This window comes from Schistocerca piceifrons, chromosome 1 (genome assembly GCF_021461385.2).
Source record: "Schistocerca piceifrons isolate TAMUIC-IGC-003096 chromosome 1, iqSchPice1.1, whole genome shotgun sequence".
In the NCBI taxonomy this organism is placed as follows: domain Eukaryota; kingdom Metazoa; phylum Arthropoda; class Insecta; order Orthoptera; family Acrididae; genus Schistocerca; species Schistocerca piceifrons.
This window is the reverse complement of record NC_060138.1, coordinates 570,255,119-570,277,380: the sequence shown is the minus strand read 5'-3', so window position 1 is coordinate 570,277,380 and position 22,262 is coordinate 570,255,119. Positions and strand designations below refer to the sequence as shown.

The window sequence follows — 22,262 nt, the reverse complement described above, 5'->3', positions numbered from 1 at the left end:
CCACCTCTGTGCACACCCAAATCACAGTTTGCTAAGGCCAACTGAAGGCTTTACTCTCAACTGGTGACCTTCGATAAACACGACTTCCCCAGTTGTGATGAGCAGTTGGACTACCTTACAAACATTATCCTTACCACCACGGAACATTCCATTCCTCGCACTTCCTCTTTACCTCGCCACGTCCCAGTCCATTGATGAACTGAGGCATGCCGTGACACAATTTGCACGTGGAGGAGTGCTCTCTGTGTTTTTAACCATCATCCTATGATGGCAAACTGCATTCATTATAAACAGACGTGTTGCATTCTTTGTGATAGCAAAAAAGCTGGCTGGAATTCATTCACCCTCTTCTGTCATGTGGACCAATCTTCAATGGTTCTCTGGGACCAAGATCCACTCCCCAGTCTCCGGCCTGAAAGTAGCAGATGATGTCATCATGGACCCTATTGCTATCTCCAACACCTTGGGCCGCCATTTTGCTGATATTTTGAGCTCCCACTATCACCCTGCCTTCCTCCATTGAAAACGAGTGGAGGAGGCTACCCTTCTCTTCTCAGAATTGTATTACAATGCCACCTTTGCTATGAGGGAACTAGATCATGCTCTCACTTCATTCAGAGCCTCTGCTCCAGGGCCAGGTGCTGTTCACATTCAGATGTTGCATCACCTTTCTCTCGGGGGCAAGCACTTTCTGCTTTATATGTACAACTGCATCTGGGCAGAAAACAAGTTTCCCAGATGCTGGCATGAAACCATTGCCATACCCATACCCAAGCCCATTAAAGACAAACACCTTCCTTCTAGCTACTACTCCATATCTCTCACCAGCTGATTTTGCAAGGTGATGGAACATATGATTCATACCAGGCCTGTTATGGTATGGTGGCTCGAGTCTCACATTTACTAACCACTGCACAGTGTGGATTTCGAGTTCACTGTTCTGCAGTTGACCATCTCATCACTTTGTCCACCCATATCATGAATGGTTTTCTATGGAAATCCCAGACTGTGGCTGTGTTTTTTTTTTAATTTGGAGAAAGCCTACAACACCTGCTGGAGAACTGGTATCCTCCATACTCTCTATGTGAGGGACTTCCATGGCCACCTGCCCCATTTCCTTGAGGGATTTTTAAAAGACCGAGATTTCAAGGTACATGTGGTTCTGCCTTGTCAGACACGTTCATCCAGGAAATCAGTGTGCCTCAGGGTTCCGTCCTGAGCATCATCTTCTTTGCTATTGCCACTAACCCTATAATGGCTTGTCTCCCGCCGGACATCTCCGGCTCCCTTTTTGTTAACAATTTTTCCATCTATTGCAGTTCTTCACGGACCAGTCTCATTTAGCAGCGTCTGCAGTGACGTCTCGATCGCCTTTACTCATGGGGCATTGACAAAGGCTTTTATTTTTCCACTGACAAAACCTTTTTTATGAACTTCTGGCAATGCAATTGGTTTCTCCCACCATCTTTATATCTTGGGTCTGTTGCTCTTCCATCCGCTGAAACTACGAAAATCCTAGGGCTCCTGCTTGATAGGAAACTCTCTTGGTCCTCCCAATGTCTTACCTGACAGCCCACTGTACATGGTCCCTCAATGTCCTGAATGTCCTCAATGGTAGTTCCTGGGGTGCAGATCGAACTACACTCCACTTTTTGTACCAGTCCACTGTCCATTCAAAACTAGACTATGGGTGCTTTGTTTATGCATCTGTATATCCGTACCTCTTACACTGTCTCAATACTTTCCGCCATCATGGCATCCATTTATCCACTGGCGCCTTTTACACTAGTCTGTTTGCAAGACTGTTTGCAGAAGCTGCCAAACTACCACTGCCCTATGCTGACTTCCTCCTCAGCAGATACGCATGCCGTTTTGTCTGCCATGCATGGCAACCCATCTTATGCCGCCTCCTTTGATCGCCAGTATGGGGCACATCCCTCTTCTCTGTTACTTCCTGCAGTTCACTTTCGGCTCTTGCTCTGGCAGGTTAACTTCACACTCCCTGCAACTTTGCTGGTGGGTGTGTACCCTTCACCACCTTGGCTTTGTGCGGTGTCCCTTGTTCATCTTCGCCTTCATTCACTTCCTAAGGACACTACACCAAGCTCGCTTTGTCACCTTCAGTTTCACAACCTTCACATGGAATTTCGTGATAGTACCTTTGTGTACACCGATAGCCCTGGGACTGATTGTAGTGCTGGGTGTGCCTTCATTGTTTGTGCTGATGTTTGTTTGGTATTGGCTTCCGGCACACTGCTCAGTATTTACAGCAGAGCTCTTTGCCCTGTAGCAGGCCGTGGAGTACATCCAGCGAGACAGGCTTTTTAAATGTGTCATCTGCTCAGACTCTCTCGGCACCCTTCAAAGCCTCTGTGCACTGTACACTGCCCATCTGTTAGTGCAATGGGTCCAGGAGAGCTTGCACTTGCTCACTCTTGATGAAGGCACTGTGATCTTTATGTGGGTTCCTGGTCATGTCAGTCTGACTGGAAACGAGGCTGCTGACACTGCTGCCGAGGCTGCAGTCATTGTACCTCAGCCCACTAGTTATTACATTTCCTCTGATAACCTCTGTGTTGTCATCTGTCAGGAGGTGCTGTGACTCTGGATTGCCACTGGTCCTCCCCTCGTGAGAATAAGCTTCGGTTTGTTAAGCCCCTCCCAGTGTCTTGGACGACCTCCTCTTGCCCCACAGTGAGGTTATTTTAACTAGGTTGCGTATTGGACACTGCCTTTTTAGCCATCTCTACTTGTTAAGTGGTGCTCCCCCACCACTTTGGGCACATTGCATCCAACTTTTCATTATCTAACATTTCCCGACAGAATGCCCTTTTTTTGACCAGTTACATTCCTGTTTGAGTTTGCCATCTGAGTTATCAGCCGTTTCAGTGAACGACATGCAGGCTGTCTACCACATTTTACTTTTTATTCTTTATAGCAATATCATGAAGGCCATTCAATTTTTAATTCTGAACCTCCATTTCTCTCTTTTGTATGTTATACACCTGTCTCCACATCCTTGTTTTTAGCTGTCTTCTCTTCCATCATTCGGGATTGACATGTAGTCATCTTTAACTACTCTCTTTGTCTGTGTTTCACATTTTTGACATGGGTGCATATGACCCTAGTTGTTTTTGCACCCTAAAACAAAACAAAACAAAACAGAATGGTGGAGAAATATCTAAGTCCTTACATTTTTTTGTCAATTATGGCTTTACTTACCCTTGAGATCTTAAAATTTATCAGAGAAAAACACTAAAACCTGCCTGAAAATCAGGGTAATGTCAGGGAATTTCACTTGGGGAAACTTGTGGCAACTCTGGTATACCGTAAGCGAAGTTTGGGACCCAGCACTCAGCCAACTAAAATCACAGCGTCAGCTGAGAGCCACTTCCGCACTCAGTGGAGGCTTCACAAGCACTGAGGGACCCGAGTTCACACCCAGCCTTCAGCAATGTCGTCACCCCAGCACTCCACCTTACGTGTCATGCAACTGGTTAGTGGGGACGGGCTGGAGAGAGATCACAGTATGAAGGAGGTGGGATGTAACAAAAATGCTCATTCTACAGGTATGACCTAAGGATGATGGCACGGTACGCTGCCAGAATATCATATTACGAAGATGACTGCACCCAGATGGATGCCTGAGAACAGTTCAGTATTGATGTCTTGTATTTCCACATTACATGGCAGTCATCATAAATGAAAATTACCTTTATGTATAGTTGACACTACATTTCATAATTTATAACTCCTTTGGAAAACATGAGGAGTCTGAAACCTGTTGCTTCATTAGGTGCAGCCTGTGTACCAGTTGAAACTACAGCTGCGCAGCAGAGGACTATGGAAGACCTGCTGCTGATTTGTCCATGATGTATACATGATGATATGGCTTCAGAACTTTAGTATCCACTTGACTGATTGTTTTTATTCCAGAATAAATGGGAAGATTGTTGGTGCATGCCTCTGCTTTGACTGCTGACAGCATACTTGGACTGTGGACTTTCTTATTCAAATGCTTTGGAAACTTTGTTCTGCATCTTGCACTTCAACTGTTCTACTTATTTTGATTTCTCTCCATGCACTCAGTCCTCAAGATTAAATTTTATTAGCCATTTTTATGACTTCATTGTTAAATTGTATGATATTTTTTCCAATGCATTAACTAGTATATGTTATCTTAGTCATATTAACATGTATTTTCAAGTCTAACTTTAAAGATGAGCTATTAACTATATATGATGGTAGTATCTGTTCCCGAAAGAACAGTTACCGTCGATGACCATGCAGCTTTGCTAGAAATGAAATGATAATTAAATTGACATCCTAGCTGCAAGCAGGCGTTGATACACTTCATTGGGGACATGTTGAAAATGTGTGCCCCGACCGGGACTCGAACCCGGGATCTCCTGCTTACATGGCAGACGCTCTATCCATCTGAGCCACCGCGGGCACAGAGGATAGTGCGTCTGCAGGGACTTATCCCTTGCACGCCCCCCGTGAGATCCACATTCCCAACAAGTCCACAACACTACATTCGTAGTGCGCCTAATAGATGTTTGCCCATCATACTCATTACTCGTGGCAGATTAATCTACCAAGTCCCGTACGAGTTCGGGCGTAGCGTGTGCGTTCGCACAAGAAGGTCAAAGGCCGGGAACCCGTATTTTTAACTATATATGACGGTAGTATCTGTTCCCGAAAGAACAGTTACCGTTGATGACCATGCAGCTTTGCTAGAAATGAAATGATAATTAAATTGACACCCTAGCTGCAAGCAGGCGTTGATACACTTCATTGGTGACATGTTGAAAATGTGTGCCCCGACCGGGACTCGAACCCGGGATCTCCTGCTTACATGGCAGACGCTCTATCCATCTGAGCCACCGCGGGCACAGAGGATAGTGCGTCTGCAGGGACTTATCCCTTGCACGCCCCCCGTGTGATCCACATTCCCAACAAGTCCACAACGCCTGCTTGCAGCTAGGGTGTCAATTTAATTATCATTTCATTTCTAGCAAAGCTGCATGGTCATCGACGGTAACTGTTCTTTCGGGAACAGATACACCCGTCATATATAGTTAAAAATATGGGTTCCCGGCCTTTGACCTCTTGTGCGAACACACACGCTATGCCCGAACTCGTACGAGACTTGGTAGATTAATCTGCCACGAGTAATGAGTATGATGGGCAAACATCTATTAGGCGCACTACGAATGTAGTGTTGTGGACATGTTGGGAATGTGGATCTCACGGGGGGCGTGCAAGGGATAAGTCCCTGAAGACGCACTATCCTCTGTGCCCACGGTGGCTCAGATGGATAGAGCGTCTGCCGTGTAAGCAGGAGATCCCGGGTTCGAGTCCCGGTCGGGGCACACATTTTCAACATGTCCCCAATGAAGTGTATCAACGACTGCTTGCAGCTAGGGTGTCAATTTAATTATCATTTCATGAGCTATTAAGTTCTTCCATTGTTATTTATTTATCAGAACTAGAGTTCAATGCGACAAACTATTCTATATACTAAAAATATAGAAATGACCATGCAAACATTTGAGTTGGTTTTCCTTAAATAACAATAACCACATTTATTAAGGAAAATTATCGCAAAAATTGTACTACAATCAAGAAAGCAGTATAAGGATACACACCATGAGAACAAGACTCAGTGTGCACGTGCGCACAATTTACAGAAACAGAATTCCTGTACCAAGTCAGCAAGACCCAGCACTACACTGGTGTGCAAGAAGGAAAGTGGCTTCGTGATGCTTTCTGTGTAGGGAGATATGGAGAATACTTTGCAGTAGCACAAGTGTGATCTCTGTCTGTGTCCACAGCACACACTTCAGCCGTTGCCAACTCTTTAGTGACTGGCAATGCTGAGGTGTCACACTTGGGCACTGTTTCTGCTTAAGACTCTACCTAGCAAAGTTTATGCGCTGGGAAAACTACTGCTCAACTTATTAACATAATATTTGTAGTGTTTCATTTATGTTACCCATAATGAGCATTTAATTGCCTAAGTATCTTCACCATACCAAAACAAAGATAAAAATCAAGGATAAATATTTTATAACTCAAAATTCAGGTTACAGAGAGACATGACAAATGACAGCACCAGTTAGAATGTCATGGTTCATTGTTCCTTGCCCTGCACATTGCCCCACCACTGACCCTTTTAAGTGCACACCACTATGAAGATGTCCCGAAAACAATAAAAACGTGTCTCTTCATGCAATGCTACCGTAACTTCCAAACAAGCATCCAAGTTCCTGCTGCGAATGTGATTCGATGAACTAAAGCTTAGAAGTGAGATCCACATTACCCCATCCTTTATTCTGCCACACATTCCAGAGCCGCTATTCATAATTGTCCCAATCCTCAACATCATCGTCATATCCTATGTTATTCCTCTATCTATTCCATCATCACGTGGTCAATACCTTCACAGAAGTTCACACTGCAAAGCTTTTTCTACGTAACCTCCCAGAACTTTACACTAAAATTCCCTTACAACTGATACACATCTAAATCAATCCACAGTAATTTGTGAAACAAGTGACATCATATTTGTGTTTACATTTTTATTTATTTATTTATTTATTTATTTATTTATTGCACAGATATGCTGCAAAGCAGTGTTTACATCAGTAGGACATAAAACATTATCACAAAATTTTAAATGAACGCACCGTCATTTGACTGTATTGTTGTTTCTTCAATTACAACCTTTTATGTCATTTTCAAGTGATTGAGTTTACACCATTATCATATATTGCAGGACATCAAACTCAAAACTGGCCATAAATTACAAAAAGTATTCATTCCCCATGAAATTCCAGATGTAAAATCATCATCCTGTTAAAAGATCATTAATTAAGAGTGGGTGCACATCATATTTAATAAATACAGGTTTACTTTGGTATAATGACGTGCCCCCATTTTTATTTAACAGCCACATTTAATAAAAACGGGTTTACTTTTGTTTAATGACAAGCTCCCACTATTATTTAGCGATCTTTTGTGAAGATGATGATTTTACATCTGGCATTTCGTAGGGAGTGAATATTTTCCTTAATTTATGGCCAAGTTTGAGTTTGATGTCATGCAATATATGTTAATGACAAATTTAATCACTTGAAAATGGCATAAAAGGCCAAAACCTGCATCATAATTAAATAAACAACACCGTTGCTCAGCAACATCAAAAATTGTTTATTGTTACAAATAATGCCCTAAAATACAAAATCTGCTAACTGACAGTATTATGCAAAGGATAGATTACTACTCACCATACAGCAGAGATGCCGAGTCGCATGATATTGACTTGTTCCACGTCCACGAGGATCTCCTCAGCATGGAGCTATGGAACGAAAAACTAATCTAATCTAAAGACCTGACCTCGGCAACCAGAGACTGTGATCGTGTGTGTGTGTGTGTGTGTGTGTGTGTGTGTGTGTGTGTGTGTGTGTGTGTGTGTGACAGAGAGAGAGAGAGAGAGAGAGAGAGATATTCTGATGAAGGCCTTTTTGGCCAAAAACTTACTTATGAAGGCCTTTTTGGCTGAATGCTTTCTCGTTTGGCAGTCTTTTTGTTGTGTCTATTTGCAACTCAGCATCTCTGCTATATGACGAGTAATAATGTACCCTTTTCTTAATACTGCCATATTCCATCTTGAATTTTCCATTGTTTAAAATCTGTAAGCTCTGTGTTTACTTCACCTTTCAGGCGATGTTTTCTCCACACAGCAGTACTTTATACTTTGCAGATAGGAATTTGCTACACATATCACACAATTCCCTTCCCGTAAATTATGAACCGGTGGTTTGTGTGTGAGGAGCTGGTGCTCACTGGGATCACAGGTATGTTGCATCAGATTCAGATCAAGCAAATTTGGCAATAAAGACATCAACATGAGTTGTTTTGCGCTTCCAACCACTGTAGCACAATTCAGATATTAAGCACAAAGCGATGCAGGTGGTCCACATTAATGTTCACGCGGTCCATAGCTGTCATGGTATCTTCACTTAATACCACAGGTCCCATGGAAGTCCACATGAATTCCCCACCCCCCACCCCCAGCAAGATAGTTCACCCATTGGCCTGCATCTATGGCTTAGTTCATGGTTTGAGCCTTCGTTCACTCGTATGACAGTGTATCCTGACACAACCATTGCCCTGGTGTAAGAAAAGATAGGATTCATCTGACCAGGTGACATGTTTCCACTGACTATGGCCCATTCTTGATGATCCCATGCCCATTACGTTCGTAGCCAACAATGTCCTTGATCAACATTTTAACAGGTTGGGATCGTATGTGGGGCAGTTCAATGTTCAGAACACTTGTGTCTGAGCCAGTACTGCACTCTACTGTCAGATCCGAACAGATCAAACCTCCATCCTCAATGTTCTGTGATGAGACAAGGAAGCCCAACATCTTGCCACCTACTTTAGATTCACTGTCCTTTAGGCAATTTCCACAGCTACTCCAGCCAGTAGCAGATGAACAATTGACCAGCTTCATCTCCCTGATAGTAGCATGTGAACAGTCAACCAGCTTTGTTGTTTTTTATATGTGCCTTCCCAAGGCCTGGGCATAACAATCTGCCCTTTGTCAAATATGTTAATGGCAGCAAATCTTTCAATTTATGGCCCACATCATCATTAATATGATTCCCCATTCATCTCTGCTCCACTTATATACTTTCCTCACAGCATCACATGCAAGCAACGCTACCATGAGGCATTCAGTCTCACAGTGGGCAGTGGTTGTAATGTTCTATCTCATCGATGTACATTTTTCAGCACTGTTATCTATGTATTTTAACTTTTCTGCCATGATCCTCTTGCCCTCGATCTTCCCCAACACAACCATTATTTCTCATACATTTGTTTTTCTAGGTTCTACTGCCGTTTCTGATCTTTAATATCTCTCATCTTTTATTCTTACTTCAACTCCTCACACACCATTTGTATCTTTCCTTTCTTTCTCTGCCCACTTTGCCTCAGTTATCAGTCTTTGTACACCTTTGCTATCATCTTTGCCACTTATAAGTTTTTCAAAGCCTGTTGTTACAATCGGATTTTTTGTTTGTCCTGCCCTGCTGCATCTCTCTCGGCACTGGCCTTTCAAATAGAACTTATTATTAATCCCTGATTACACTCATTTCTGAAATATTTTCCCAAATTAAGGAACTTCCAATTTCAAAAGCTTTTGTTTCATAAGCAAATTTTTTTCTCTGTCTTCTGTAGTTTTTAAAAACATCTTCATGTACACACAAAAATGACCACACAGACTAGGAACAATTTGGAAGAAAAAAAATGGATTTTTTCCCATTACTCACAAGTATCTTCTAACTACATCACTTTAATAACAGTTTTTAGTACACAAGAGATCTTATGATCACAACATTGTAGTTATGTCTCTGGATAATAAATAGGCACCTTGAGCGAGTTTCTTCTTATTTGTTCACACACTATAAATTCTCAAAGAAGATGTTCCAGCATTTAAAACATAAGTTCACATATACATATATTTTGTAACAACTTCTTACCACAACAATGAAGTCAGGTAGCACATGCAGCAACGTTATAAATAACACCAACTTCAACTATTTATTGCTATGATAGTGGGACCCATTTCTTATAATACTTAACTGAAAAACATTAAAACAACACACAGAAATGAAATAAAACTTGAGCTATAACAATAATTCATTTTATTCCTCTGCTTCATGACAAAATTACACAATTTCCGTTCTTTGCCACTTCATATATCACAAGTTTGACACAGAAAATACAGTGCCATAATGAAAGTTTTAAGAGCTTCTGTACATCTCATTGACTGTGATATTTATGTACGAATTGAGTTACAAAATGGAAATTGGATGCAAATATTCTCTTGGTTCCATCTGACTGGGCTATATTGCATGTTTCTTCCACTTTACTTCTACTATTCTAGCAATGTTCTGGCTCCAGAAGATATTACCAACAGTCAAGCTTCCTTCTAAGAATAAGAATATTCTTGCTGCAGGTTGTATTGCTATTTTAACCACTAGAGATAATATAAGAAACAATAATGCAATATACTAATTTACATAAGAATATTGGCAGTTATTTTGTATGTTAATACTGTAAAATGTATTTTACACAAGAAATACATTTATTATGACTCTTTAGGACAGTATGAATAATGCTGATCTGGCTTACACTTGATTAAAATTCTCAAAATATACAAATACTGTGTGTAATTCAATTATGGCTCATTCATTGTCAAAAATAATACAGATTTAAAATGCTCAACAAGTATCTTCAAATAATAGTCTGTTAAAACAGCATATCACCAGATCAAAAACAATAAAGTAACAGAAAAAAGATCTAATCTGATGATACTGATGCATTTACTTACAAACTAAATAGTTTAACAGCCCCTCAAATGGCCACAGCAAAATTACATAATCAACAGTCCATTTCACAGCAGAAAAGTTAAGGTCCAAACTCAACTCATGAAAATTAAATACAAATTTAAAACAATAAATAGGAGATCCCTGGCATGTTATCATACCTCTACACTATTTGTTTCAAAAAAGTCATGAGTTCTACAGACTGTAGACTGCATTAGAAAAAAGTAAGAGTGAGGGAGGGTGGGGATCACAGAACCTCAGAACTGTGCAACAGTCCATATGAACAATACCTCATGAAATTTACACACATACACACACATGTACAACACCTTACATGAACACATCTTGAACACTGTGAAGCAAATTTCTGCTGTCATGTGCAAAATGTTCAGCCATTAATCAAAAAAGGCCCTCTTGCCATTTACACAGTCGAGCAGATGCAATCTCAATTAAGCTCTTATAGGCCAAACCAAACCATATTGGTTTGTAGAATAGTAAGTTATCTTGCACAACTGTACTACAGATAGTTTTCCAGGAATGAAAGGAGCATTGTTTCATAGTGTTTGCTGGCATCTAAATCTCTCAAACTATGTCTTTCATTTGGGTAAACCTGGAACAATAGGACAAAATAATGTGAAGTGAGAACACAATTACAGATAGCATGGCAAAATACAGGTAATTAACACCTTCTAAGCAACATGAGATGCACTTAAAATGTTTATTAGCCAAAGCAGAATTCAATTGTATAACCCCGCATCAGTCACATTTTATGTACAGTACCTCTACATCAGTGATATGTCAGTTACAATGTGTTTAGAAGATGTCTTTCACAGATATCTGGAAGCTTTTGAGCACCAAGCACTCTCTCTCTCTCTCTCTCTCTCTCTCTCTCTCTCTCTCTCACACACACACACACACACACACACACACACACACACAAACAAACAATTGAGGCTGGTTTGAAAAGTTCTTAGAACAGAATAGAAAAAAATTAGTTACATCACTGAATTTTTTTTTATTTTTCAATGTATTAATACAATTCGTCCAATGACGTTCCAGTGCCTTGATCCCATTTCAAAAATGAGTTTTCTCCAGGCCTGCAAAATAGTTGTCAACACAGGCTATCAATTCTTCGTTCCAATTGAATCTTCGCCCACCAAGAAAAATTTTCAGTTTTGGGAAGAGGTGGAAGTCTGAAGGAGCCATATCAGGTGAATAAGGCGGGTGTGGCAACAATTCATACCTTAGTTTGTATAATTTTGCCATGGCGACGGCACGTGTGCGGGCGTGCATTGTCTTGACGGAAAATGACTTTCTTCCTTGCTTAACCTGCCCTTTTTTTGTATATATTTTGTCGCAATTTATCCAGGAGGTTAGCATAGTACTCTCCAGTAATTGTTTGCCCAGTGGGGAGATAATCTACAACAAGAATCCCCTTCACATCCCAGAACACTGATGCCATGACCTTTCCCACCAAAGGAATTGTCTTTGCTTTCTTTGGTGGCAGAGAATCAGCATGTTTTCAAGTGTTAACTGTTGTTTTGTCTCTGGAGTAGAGTAGTGCACCTAAGTTTCATCTGTGGCCACAAACCAGCATGAAAAATCTTATTCATTTCTCCTAAAATGGGCCAAACATGGTTGCGATGTGTCCATTCTCATGCATTTTTTATCCAGCATCAAGAGTGGCGGCATCTATCTTGCAGATAACTTTCTCATTTCTGATTCTTCAGTTAAAAAGTGATATACCCTTTCAGATAATATCTGGCAAATGTGAGCAATTTCACTCACTTGCAATTGACGATCCTCCATAACCATTTTGTGCACTTTTGCAGTGATTTCTGTAGTAGTGACACGTCTTGGCCGACCACTGCACAGGTCATCATCTAAGCTCTCCCCACCAAATTTAAATTCATTTGACCACTTGGCAACAGTTGAATATGAAAGAGCAGAGGCTCCCAGTGTATTCTGGAAATTGGCACGAATGTCCTTTGCTTTCATACCTTTCTTTATGAAGTGCTCAATCACTGCTCAAATCTCGATTTTTTTCCATATTTGCGAATCATTACATGGGAACAACAACAGAGCCATGTCACTGACACAGCTCTCTTCAAAGAGCACTGATGTGGCATTTATTTACAGGCAACAGTCCAATGAATATCATGTGAACAACTCGTTGCGCTAGTGCCGACCTCTCATTGTGATTCCAAGAACTTTTCAAACCACCCTCATGGATTGGTTTGCAAGAATATTTGAAACTGGGGCTAACTATAACTCATTGCACTCCTTTGAAATATGCCAAATACAAGTAACGGCAAGTTTTATGTTATAATTCTGAAACTTTTTTTATGGTTACAAGAGATAATAAGGGGACACTTGGGCTGACCTTGTAATATCCACCCTACTTAAGAAAATTTGACATTTTAAAATCCAACAATGGAAAATCCAGGATGGAATAATGAAAATATTATGAAAAGGTTAGATTTCTGTTCACCATAGAGAGAGATTGAATTTTAAAATAATATAATCTATTAGTAATATTTGAGCAGAACAGTTTCAAATAAATGCACTGAAAATCATTTCTACAGTATAGATCAATGAAAAACATCCCAGTTATACTTAACTTGTAGCAATTAAATGGATGAATCAATGACAAGGATTAGGCGGAAGACTACCACAAGGATTAGGTGGAAGGCTCACAGTGTGCGGTTATGTTTTTTCGAACAATAAAACAAGCAAAGAGGAAAATTAAACATCTAATTATTTGAGACCATACCTTTAAAAACATTTAACAGCAAAAACATCTGTGTGTAACTTTTACAATTTGTGCTATTTTTGCAACTTTCAGACTCTGTGATAAGTACCCTAACCTTGTTAACTAGCTGCTGATATCAAAAGTGTGCATGTGAAATTCCTCCTTATCTAAAACTTTTAGCATAATGACACTGACAAAGGAGCATAATGACACTGACACAGGTGTGAAAATAGTAATTGTAATAATAATACTGCCCTACCCAAAAAAATTACAGCCAAACAATCGTTTCTGTACAAAATAATAGCTTACTTGCAGCTGATATGGTTTTCCAGCTTTGATCATGGCACTTATTAGCTGGCTTGTGTGGAAGAAATGGACATTTTCATCAATAAGTCCATGTATAATCAACAGCCTGTTTTCCCTGAAACATAAGAGATGAAATTAGAAACGTAATCTTTTTCAGTTTTATAACTGATTAAAAATTTTGCACAACCACGTCGCTAAACAGTTTCGAAAGATTACAGCTGTTCCACTGTTCGGCACCTTATCAGTGCTAGAAACTAATGAGTAACACCTTCCTTGCCACTATAATTTCCTCTTCACTACTTTCTTTGCAACTTGAAATTTAGTTTCTTTTACCAAGTTAAAACAGCTTGTTGGCAATTTGATTTTTAATGTTTAATCCAACTACCAGATACGTATCCCATCATGAGTAGTATTTACATCTGTATTTATTACAAAAGAACATTTGTATTATATCACATAATGAAAATGACAGAAACAGGACCTACAATATTTCTCACAGAAAAGGAGTGTCTACTTACCACCTACCATACAAACAATCAGAGGACATCTGGTTGGCACACAAAAGTAGAGACACAATACAAATTTTTAAAATTACCTCACAAAAATGATTCCAAACAGAGAAAGAAAGTGAATAATATATATACAAACAATGGAATTAACGTCTCTCTGAGCCCTCGATTGTCAAGAGGGACACAAAATGCAAAACGCTAACCATACCATAATTGCAATGACACAAAGGAATTAAAGACATTAGCTGCCAGTGGGCATTGAATTATATCAAAGGGGCAAGTTGAAAATTTGTATGCAAATGGGATTCGAATCTGGGTCTCCTGCCTACGAGGTCGATGCGCTGACCACTATGCCACCCAGACGCAGGTATAACCACATCTGCATGGACTATTCCAGTATGCATCCTGTCAGTCTCAAATCATCAACTTATACAACACACTACTGATGTACCGCACCTGCTTGTCAGCCTCGTTACACTCAGCATCTTGTCGATCCCAGAAGAGTTCAAGCTTTTTTTTGCATCTGCACATAAGAGATCATTGGCGATCATCCCTTAACTATACACTGAAGAGCCAAAGAAACTGGTACATCTGCTTAATATCGTGTAGGGACCCGCAAGCATGCAGGAGCACCGCAACATGACGCAGCATGGACTCAACTCATGCCTGAGGTAGTGCTGGAGGGAACTGACACCATGAATTCTGCAGGGCTGTTCATAAATTGGTAAGAGTACAAGGGGGTGGAGATCTATTCTGAACAGCATGTTGCAAAGCATCCCAGATATGCTCAAGTAGAAGTGTTTAAACTCAGAAGAGTGTTTCTGGAACCACTCAATAGTAATTATGGACATGTGGGGTGTCATATTGTCCTGGTGGAATTGCCCAAGTCCATCAGAATGCACAATGGACATAAATGAATGCAGGTGATCAGACAGGAAGCTTATGTACATGTCACCTGTCAGATCATATCTAGATCTATCAGGGGCCCCTTATCACACCTACTGCACACGCCCCACAGCATTACAGAGTCTCCACAGCCTGAACAGTCCCCTGCTTACATGCAGGGTCCATGGATTCACGCAGTTGTCTCCGTACCCATACACGTCCATCCTCTCGATACAATATGAAGTGAGACTCGTTTAGTCAGGCAACATGTTTCCAGTCATCAACATTCCAAAGTCGGTGTTGACAGGCGCAGGCGAGATGTAAAGTTTTGTGTCATGCAGTTGTCAAGGGTACACAAGTGCGCCTTCAGCTCCAAAAGCCCATATCAATGATGTTTCGTTGAACGGTTTGCATGCTGACACTTAATGATAGCCCAGCATTTAAATCTGCAGCAATTTGCAGAAGGGTTGCACTTCTGTCACATTGAACAATTCTCTTCAGTTGTCGTTGGTTCCGTCGGAGATTTGGTGTTTTTCCAGATTCCCGTTATTCAAAATACGCTTGTGAAGTGATTGTACAGGAGAATCCCTACTTCATCGCTACCTCGGAGATGACGTGTCCCATCACTCGTGCGCTGACAATAGCATCACTTTCAAACTCACTTAAATCTTGATAACCTGCCATTTTAGCAGCATAAACAATCTAACAACTGCACCAGGCACATGCTGTCTTATATAGGTGTTGCCAACTGCAGTGCCGTATTCTGCCTGTTTACATACCTGTGTATTTGAATACGCATGCCTATACCAGTTTCTTTGGCGCTTCAGTGTATGTGTGGTGTCTGTTCTTTCGGTCATGCAGAGACGGTGGGCAAGACAGGAGTGGGGGGTAAGGCGGAGGGGTGGGGGGTAAGGCGGAGCGGTGGGGGGTAAGGCGGAGGGGTGGGGGTTAAGGCGGAGGGGTGGGGGTTAAGGCGGAGGGGTGGGGGTTAAGGTGGAGGGGTGGGGGTTAAGGTGGAGGGGTGGGGGAACGGTGGCTGGGGGGCAAGGTGCAGCGGTGGGTGCGAGACGGGTGGGGGTAAGACGAGGGGGGTAAGATGGGATGCAGAGGGGGAGCGGGGCAAGACATTTGTTGGACCTTCCACTTACGTTGTGCAGATGGGAATTTTGGAGGATGGGTAAATCAAGTGCTGAAGAAGTAGATTAGAGAAGGGGCACAAAAAGAGAAGTTGGTGTATTAGTGGAATACGAGGCTGTGTAGTGTTGTAGTGGGAGTAGAGACGTGCAGGCTGTTGGAGAGGAGACTATTGTGAAGGCCTAGGCCAGGGGTGCTTAATTAATGTATGATACATGTGATGGAGAGTTCCAACCTGTGGAGTCCAGCAACAGACAGCTATTTAGTTGTCATGCCCTGCACAAAGGCTGAAGACACCCTATCCACCTTCCTCCAGACACTCAACACCTTCTGCTTCATTTGTTTCACCTGGTCCCCCACAACCCAACAAGCCACTTTCATTGATGCTGACCTCCATCTCAAAGATTGCTATACCAGTAGCTTTGTCCATATCAGATCTACTAACCCCATCAATAACTCCACTTTGGCAGCTGCTACCCATTCCATACCAAGAGGTCCCTTATATATGGTGTAGCCTTAGCCTAGCTACCCGTCGTCATTGGATCTGTAGTGAGGTGCAGTACTTCTCCAAATATACCAAGGTTCTCACTGAAGACTTCACAGATCAAAATTACCCTCCTGACCTCTTACACTGACAGATATGCGTGCCTTATCCCTTGAGTCACCTATCGCCTCCCAGATGTTCACCGTCCAGCCACAAAGGAGCACTCCTCTCATCACTTGGTACCATACAGGATTGAAGGGATAATCACTTTCACCAACAGAAAGAGACTACTTCTCATTGTGCCCTGAAATAAGGAAGATCCTACCCACTACGTTTCCCTCGCATCTTCCCCACTGTGATAATGTGCTACCATCGAACCTGCACAATATTTTGTCCAACCTTATTCCATCCCTACTTCCAACCCCACAGTTCACATCCCTGTAATAGACTTACACCCAAGACCTGTCCCAATCAGCCAATGACAACGACCACCACCACCACCACCACCACCACCAATTCTAGTCCGGCAGCCACATGATTTACAAATTAGGTTACAATCACTGCTGCTTTCTATGACAACTACCTATTAGTCTGTCCAAATGAATGGCCAATGACAAACTGGGGTCAAGAGGCAGCTAGACCACCCAGCTGCTGAACGTCCTGCCCTACATGATGTGCTTCACTTTTAATGACAGCTTCACAGCCTGTGTTACGTGGATCCTTCCTCTAAGGATCAGTTTTTTTTAAATGCACAGGTGGACTCCCTCAAATATATCCTACTTCACGTAACTACAATGACAGAAGAATTCTGTCTGGACCTGGCAGTACTCATCCCAGAAAGAATTTGAAGAGATTAAGAAGCAGCTCTTAGACACTCCATTACTCCAACCTCTAGATCAAAAATTATCAAATCTATACTCGATATTAACAAACTTCTCTTCTTCAGAAATGCTTTCCTTGCCATTGCCAGTCTACATTTTACATCCTCTCTACTTCAACCATTATCAGTTATGAGAAGAATTCATCGGGAATCCATCCCGTAGAAAATACGTAACAATATTGTACCACAAAAGAAGAAATACTTATGGAATGACTTTAAATTTGTGGTATATACTGATACATTTTGTGTCTTCATGAGTGTTAAGCAGGCTTTAAGAACCTCCCAACGATAGTTTCCTGCACTAAAAAGATAATTTTATGCACACTATATTGCATTTGACGATTATTTACAAATTCAACATGTGGGCAGTCCAAGTTTTGTTTATGGCATAGTACTTACACCTGTTTTTCTTTGTGAAGTACTAGTACACAATGCCACATCACTGTTACGTCAGCCTATGTGAGGACATACTCATGGAAGCAATCCAATATCAGTTCATGATTGTGTTGAATATGCTGTGTGCTTGTCTGTCTACTGCACGCCATATTAAAGTCAGCATGTTCATCAACAAATCCATATGGATTGGACAACACCCAAGACTTCCGTTCCATGTGATAAATGAAGTGTCAGTTAGGTTCTTTACAAAGCAGAGTACCCACAAGTGCAGTCAAAGGAAATAGTGCGATGTATGTTCACATATGGATATTCTAGCCAGAGTTTATGTACAAATGTGTATTTCATTATGTAAACTGTGTGCAACAAAGCTATTTCTGCCCCCTGCTATTTTCTTTTTTTCTTTTGTTAGTGTACTGAACTTTAATATTTATGCAATTATGCAATTTAATTTTATCCATTGTTTTTCAGTGTTTCGTCCGTGATTGTTTTACTTTCGTAAAATGAAGAACAAACCACCTACTGGCACCTTTCTTTTTTGACGTATTTCACAGTGAAACTTTACATTGCTTTACGTTTTTAGGCAAAATTTCTTTTGCTAAGTCCAGGGATGTGTGAGGAGCCTATAGCTTCCCGTGTCAGGATATTTGTTAAGTTTCAGATTTTTTCGAAAATTTGTTGCTAAGCCTTACTGTACTGTGTGTGTTTTATCGATGCAGCTATCACTGGTTTAGCTGTGTCCAGCATTTAAGAATAATTTTTGCCCATGACAATACTTTTTTGAAACTGATTGCCAATTTACTTTGTGCATACTCCTCACATAGTGCAATGACAGCAGGGAACAAGTCTGTCATCCCTGGTTGGTCGTGTTGCATGATAAGAACACATTCAGAAGTAATGGATTCAGTGTAACTATTCGCGTCACGTTTCTATGGTCTTGAAGTTTCAGTGTAAAGTGATTAATGTTTTATTGCAGCATACATAACATCACTAAAACTAGTTTGTAGGAAGTGATCATTTCAGTCTTACAGTTTGGCTTCTGCTATTAACCCTAATCAACTGAACCTGTCATTGTCTGGTTCCTCGAATTACCAGTAAAGAGAGAATATAATTAGATATTTGGAGGTGAACGAGAGTAATATACACTGATCAGCCAAAACATTTTGACCACTATCCGCCGCAATGTTGGATGCTGCCTGATGGCACTGCAGACACGACGCGGCAACAAAAGTACGTAAGCAGAGCAGACATGCACAGGGATCACCCTAGTGAAGACATGGGCTATAAATGGGAAAATCTGTTGAGATAAGTGGCTTTGGCAAAGTGCAGATTAATATTATGCAGAATCTGTGAATGAGTACCTTGAAAATGGAGAAGCTGGTTGAATGTTTACATGCTACTGTCACGAGCATCTACAGAAACAGGGACAGTAAAACTACAACTAGGCATTAAGTGGTTGGACATCCACAACTCTCGACAGACTGTGGGGTTCGGAGGCTTGTCTGCTCTGTAACGTAGGATATATGGCGATCTTCAGCATCTCTGCTGAAAGACACAATACCGGTGCATGCACAAGCGTTTCGGAGCACATGATGCATCATATCTCGTTGAACATGGAGCACCACAGCAGTCCACCCCTACGTGTTCATGTGTTGACCCAACAACATCATCAATTGTAATTGCAATGGGCAAGGGGCCATCAGAATTCGACCGTTGATTGATGAAAATGTGTCGGCTTTTGTGTGAATCACATTTTTGCTACCTTACGTCCATGGTCATCTCCACAAACGCTGACACTGAGGTGAAAGGCAGCTTGAAACATGCAGCACATCATGTACACAGGTTGGTGGGAGCGGTATTATGCTATGGGAGACATTCTCTTGCACCTGCATGGGGTCTGTTGCAGTAATTGAAGGCACACTGACAGCTGCATCCCTTCACGCTTGATGTCTTCCCCAACAGCAATGTCATCTTTCAGCAGTATAACTGCCCATGTCTTGGAGCCAGAATCATGCTACAATGGTTTGAGGAGCATTATAGTGAACTCACTTTGATGCCTTAGCGACGAAAGTCGCCTGATGTTAATGCTGTCGAACTCATCTGTCTCGCTGCTGGGTGCAATCACCAGGTACAGAAACCAGTCGCCCTTATTTATGTGAATTACATACCTGTGTGTAGTCATCTAATGCCACATACCTCCGCCAACCTACCAATAAACTGTCAGATCCCTCATATGCGGAATCAGTTATGTATTTACTTCCAAAGACGGACAAAAGAGCAATTAAGCAGGTAGTCATAATGTATAACATTTTTGTCAATGTATAACGTTTTTGTTAATTCACATCACCCATCAAATGCCATGATATAATCTTTCACCACACGTGACCTCTGTACTACCCGATTACAGACCTCTGATCTCAGAGCATGGAACCTTGATTGCCTGCAGATTCTTGTCATCTGCGTAGTCTACCATGCAGTAATTAAGTAAAACATTTTCCACCAATCTGTATGTTATAAAGAATTCTTTACTTGTTTCTGGTTTTCGACTTTATATCAATGTGTGTTGTATAACGCTGATGTGGAAGCAGACTAGACAGTATTCTCATTTCAATTTCTCATAAAATTTCATGGCAGCCATGTTATAATTAGGCGAGAAACGAAATACGAACATCTTTGGCCGGTATGTTCAGACAGCTGGAGCTTAATAGCCAGATAGTATAGAGATGACTGGGTACCCCCCTTCTACAAGTGCCAAAATTTCACCATTATTTAAGTATCAAGTATATTGTTAATGAATCTATATGATGGCCATATCACTGCCTTATATGGTGGTAAGTTTACATGTTTTTCTACTTTTATATAACAGATGCATGATCAGGTTTCACAGATTCTAAAATACCTTTACTTTGTTCTTATGGTTTTGATGGTGACTGTAACTCAAAAACAGTTATTTCTTCAAATAAAATGAAATGAAATGACACCAAAGACTGAATTCTATAATCTAATCTGCATCCACACCAATATTCCACAAGCCACCATACAGTGCATGGCTGAGGGTACCTTGTACCACTACTACTCATTTCCTTTCCTGTTCCACTCGCAAATAGTATGAGATAAAAACAACTGCCTATATGCCTCCGAATGAGCCCTAATTTCTCGCATCTTACATGCAATGTATGTTGGCAGCAGTCATCTTCAAATGCCAGTTCTCTAAATTTTCTCAACAGTGTTTCTCGAAAAGAATGGTGCCTTCCCTCCAGGAATTCCCATTTAAGTTTCCGAAGCGTCTCTTTAACACTTATGTGTTGTTCATAACTACCGGTAACAAATCTAGCAGCCCACCTCTGAATTGCTTTGGTACCTTCCTTCAATCTGACCTGGTACAGATTCAAAGCACTCAAGCAGTACTCAACAGTAGGTTGCACCGGTGCCCGATATGTGGTCTCCTATACAGGTGAACCACTCTTTCCTAAAATTCTCCCAATACACCAAAGTTGACCATCCCTACCACAATTCTCTCCCACCCTTTTCATCTCGTATTGCTTCGCAATGTTATGCCCAGATATTTAAACGACTTGATTGTGTCAAGCAGGTCACTAGTAATACTGTATCCAAATGTCACAGGTTTGTTCTTCCTATTATCCACGTTAACTTAAATTTTTCCACATTTAGGGCTACCTGCCATCCATAACACCAACTGGAAATTTTAAGTAATGCATCTTTTATCTTCCTGCACTCACTCAACTTCGACACCTTACTGTACACCATGGCATCATCAGCAAACAATTGCAGATTACTGCCCACTCTGTCCACCAAATCATTTATGTATACAGAGAATAGCAGCAGTCCTACTGCACTCCCCTGGGTCACTTCTGGCAATACCCTAGTCTCCAATGAACACTCGCTGTTGAGGATAACACACTAGATTCTATAACTTCAGAAGTCTTCGAGCCACTTACATACCTGAACTTATTCCATATGCTCATGCCTTCATTGACAGCCTGCAATGGGGCACTGTGTCAAATGGTTTCCGGAAATCTAGAAATAGATCTATAGTTCTCAGTATATCACATGAGAAAAGGGTTGGCTGAGTTATGCACCAGTGATGCCTTCTAAAACCATGCTGATTCGTGGACGTAAGCTTCTCAGTCTCATGAAAGTTTATTATATTCGAACTGAGAGTATGTTCAAGGATTCTGCAACAAACAGTAGTTAGATATGTTGGTCTGTAATTTTGCGGGTCCATTCCTTTACCCTTCCTGTATACTGGAGTTACCTGCACCTTTCTCCGGCCGCTTGGGATTTTGTGCTGTGCAAAAGATTTGTGATAAAAGCCAGCTAGGTAAGGGGGCAAGACCATAGAGCGAACTCTGTAAAATCAAACTCGGATTCCATCCCAGCCTGGTAAACTCCAACAAGGTAACACTGTTAGCGAAGTCACGGTAGACCATTGTAAAGAAGCAACAAGATTATGGCTGGAGGTCTGAGCAATTTTGTAATGTACCTTTAAAACTGG

The 22,262-nt window shown here is 41.2% G+C and overlaps 1 protein-coding gene and 3 non-coding genes across 5 annotated transcripts in view; 1 reads left to right on the top strand and 3 right to left on the bottom strand.

Annotated features, from left to right (window-relative positions):
* Positions 1–4,378: 4,378 nt before the first annotated feature.
* Positions 4,379–4,453, bottom strand: Trnat-ugu. Its single transcript has one exon. It is a non-coding gene; the product is annotated as a tRNA-Thr (tRNA).
* Positions 4,454–4,819: 366 nt separating this feature from the next.
* On the bottom strand, positions 4,820–4,894 carry Trnat-ugu. The gene has a single exon. It is a non-coding gene; the product is annotated as a tRNA-Thr (tRNA).
* A 406-nt stretch (positions 4,895–5,300) lies between these two features.
* Trnat-ugu lies at positions 5,301–5,375 on the top strand. Its single transcript has one exon. It is a non-coding gene; the product is annotated as a tRNA-Thr (tRNA).
* Positions 5,376–9,696: 4,321 nt separating this feature from the next.
* Positions 9,697–22,262, bottom strand: part of LOC124801529 (dipeptidyl peptidase 9) — a 216,518-nt gene continuing 203,952 nt past the window's right edge. For both annotated transcript variants that reach the window (XM_047263081.1, XM_047263080.1), the window contains 2 exons: positions 13,465–13,576; positions 9,697–11,013 (listed from right to left, as the gene is read on the bottom strand). In XM_047263081.1, coding sequence (XP_047119037.1) covers positions 10,921–11,013; positions 13,465–13,576 — 205 coding nt within the window. In that variant the 3' untranslated portion in view covers positions 9,697–10,920. The remainder of the gene's footprint in view (positions 11,014–13,464; positions 13,577–22,262) is intronic.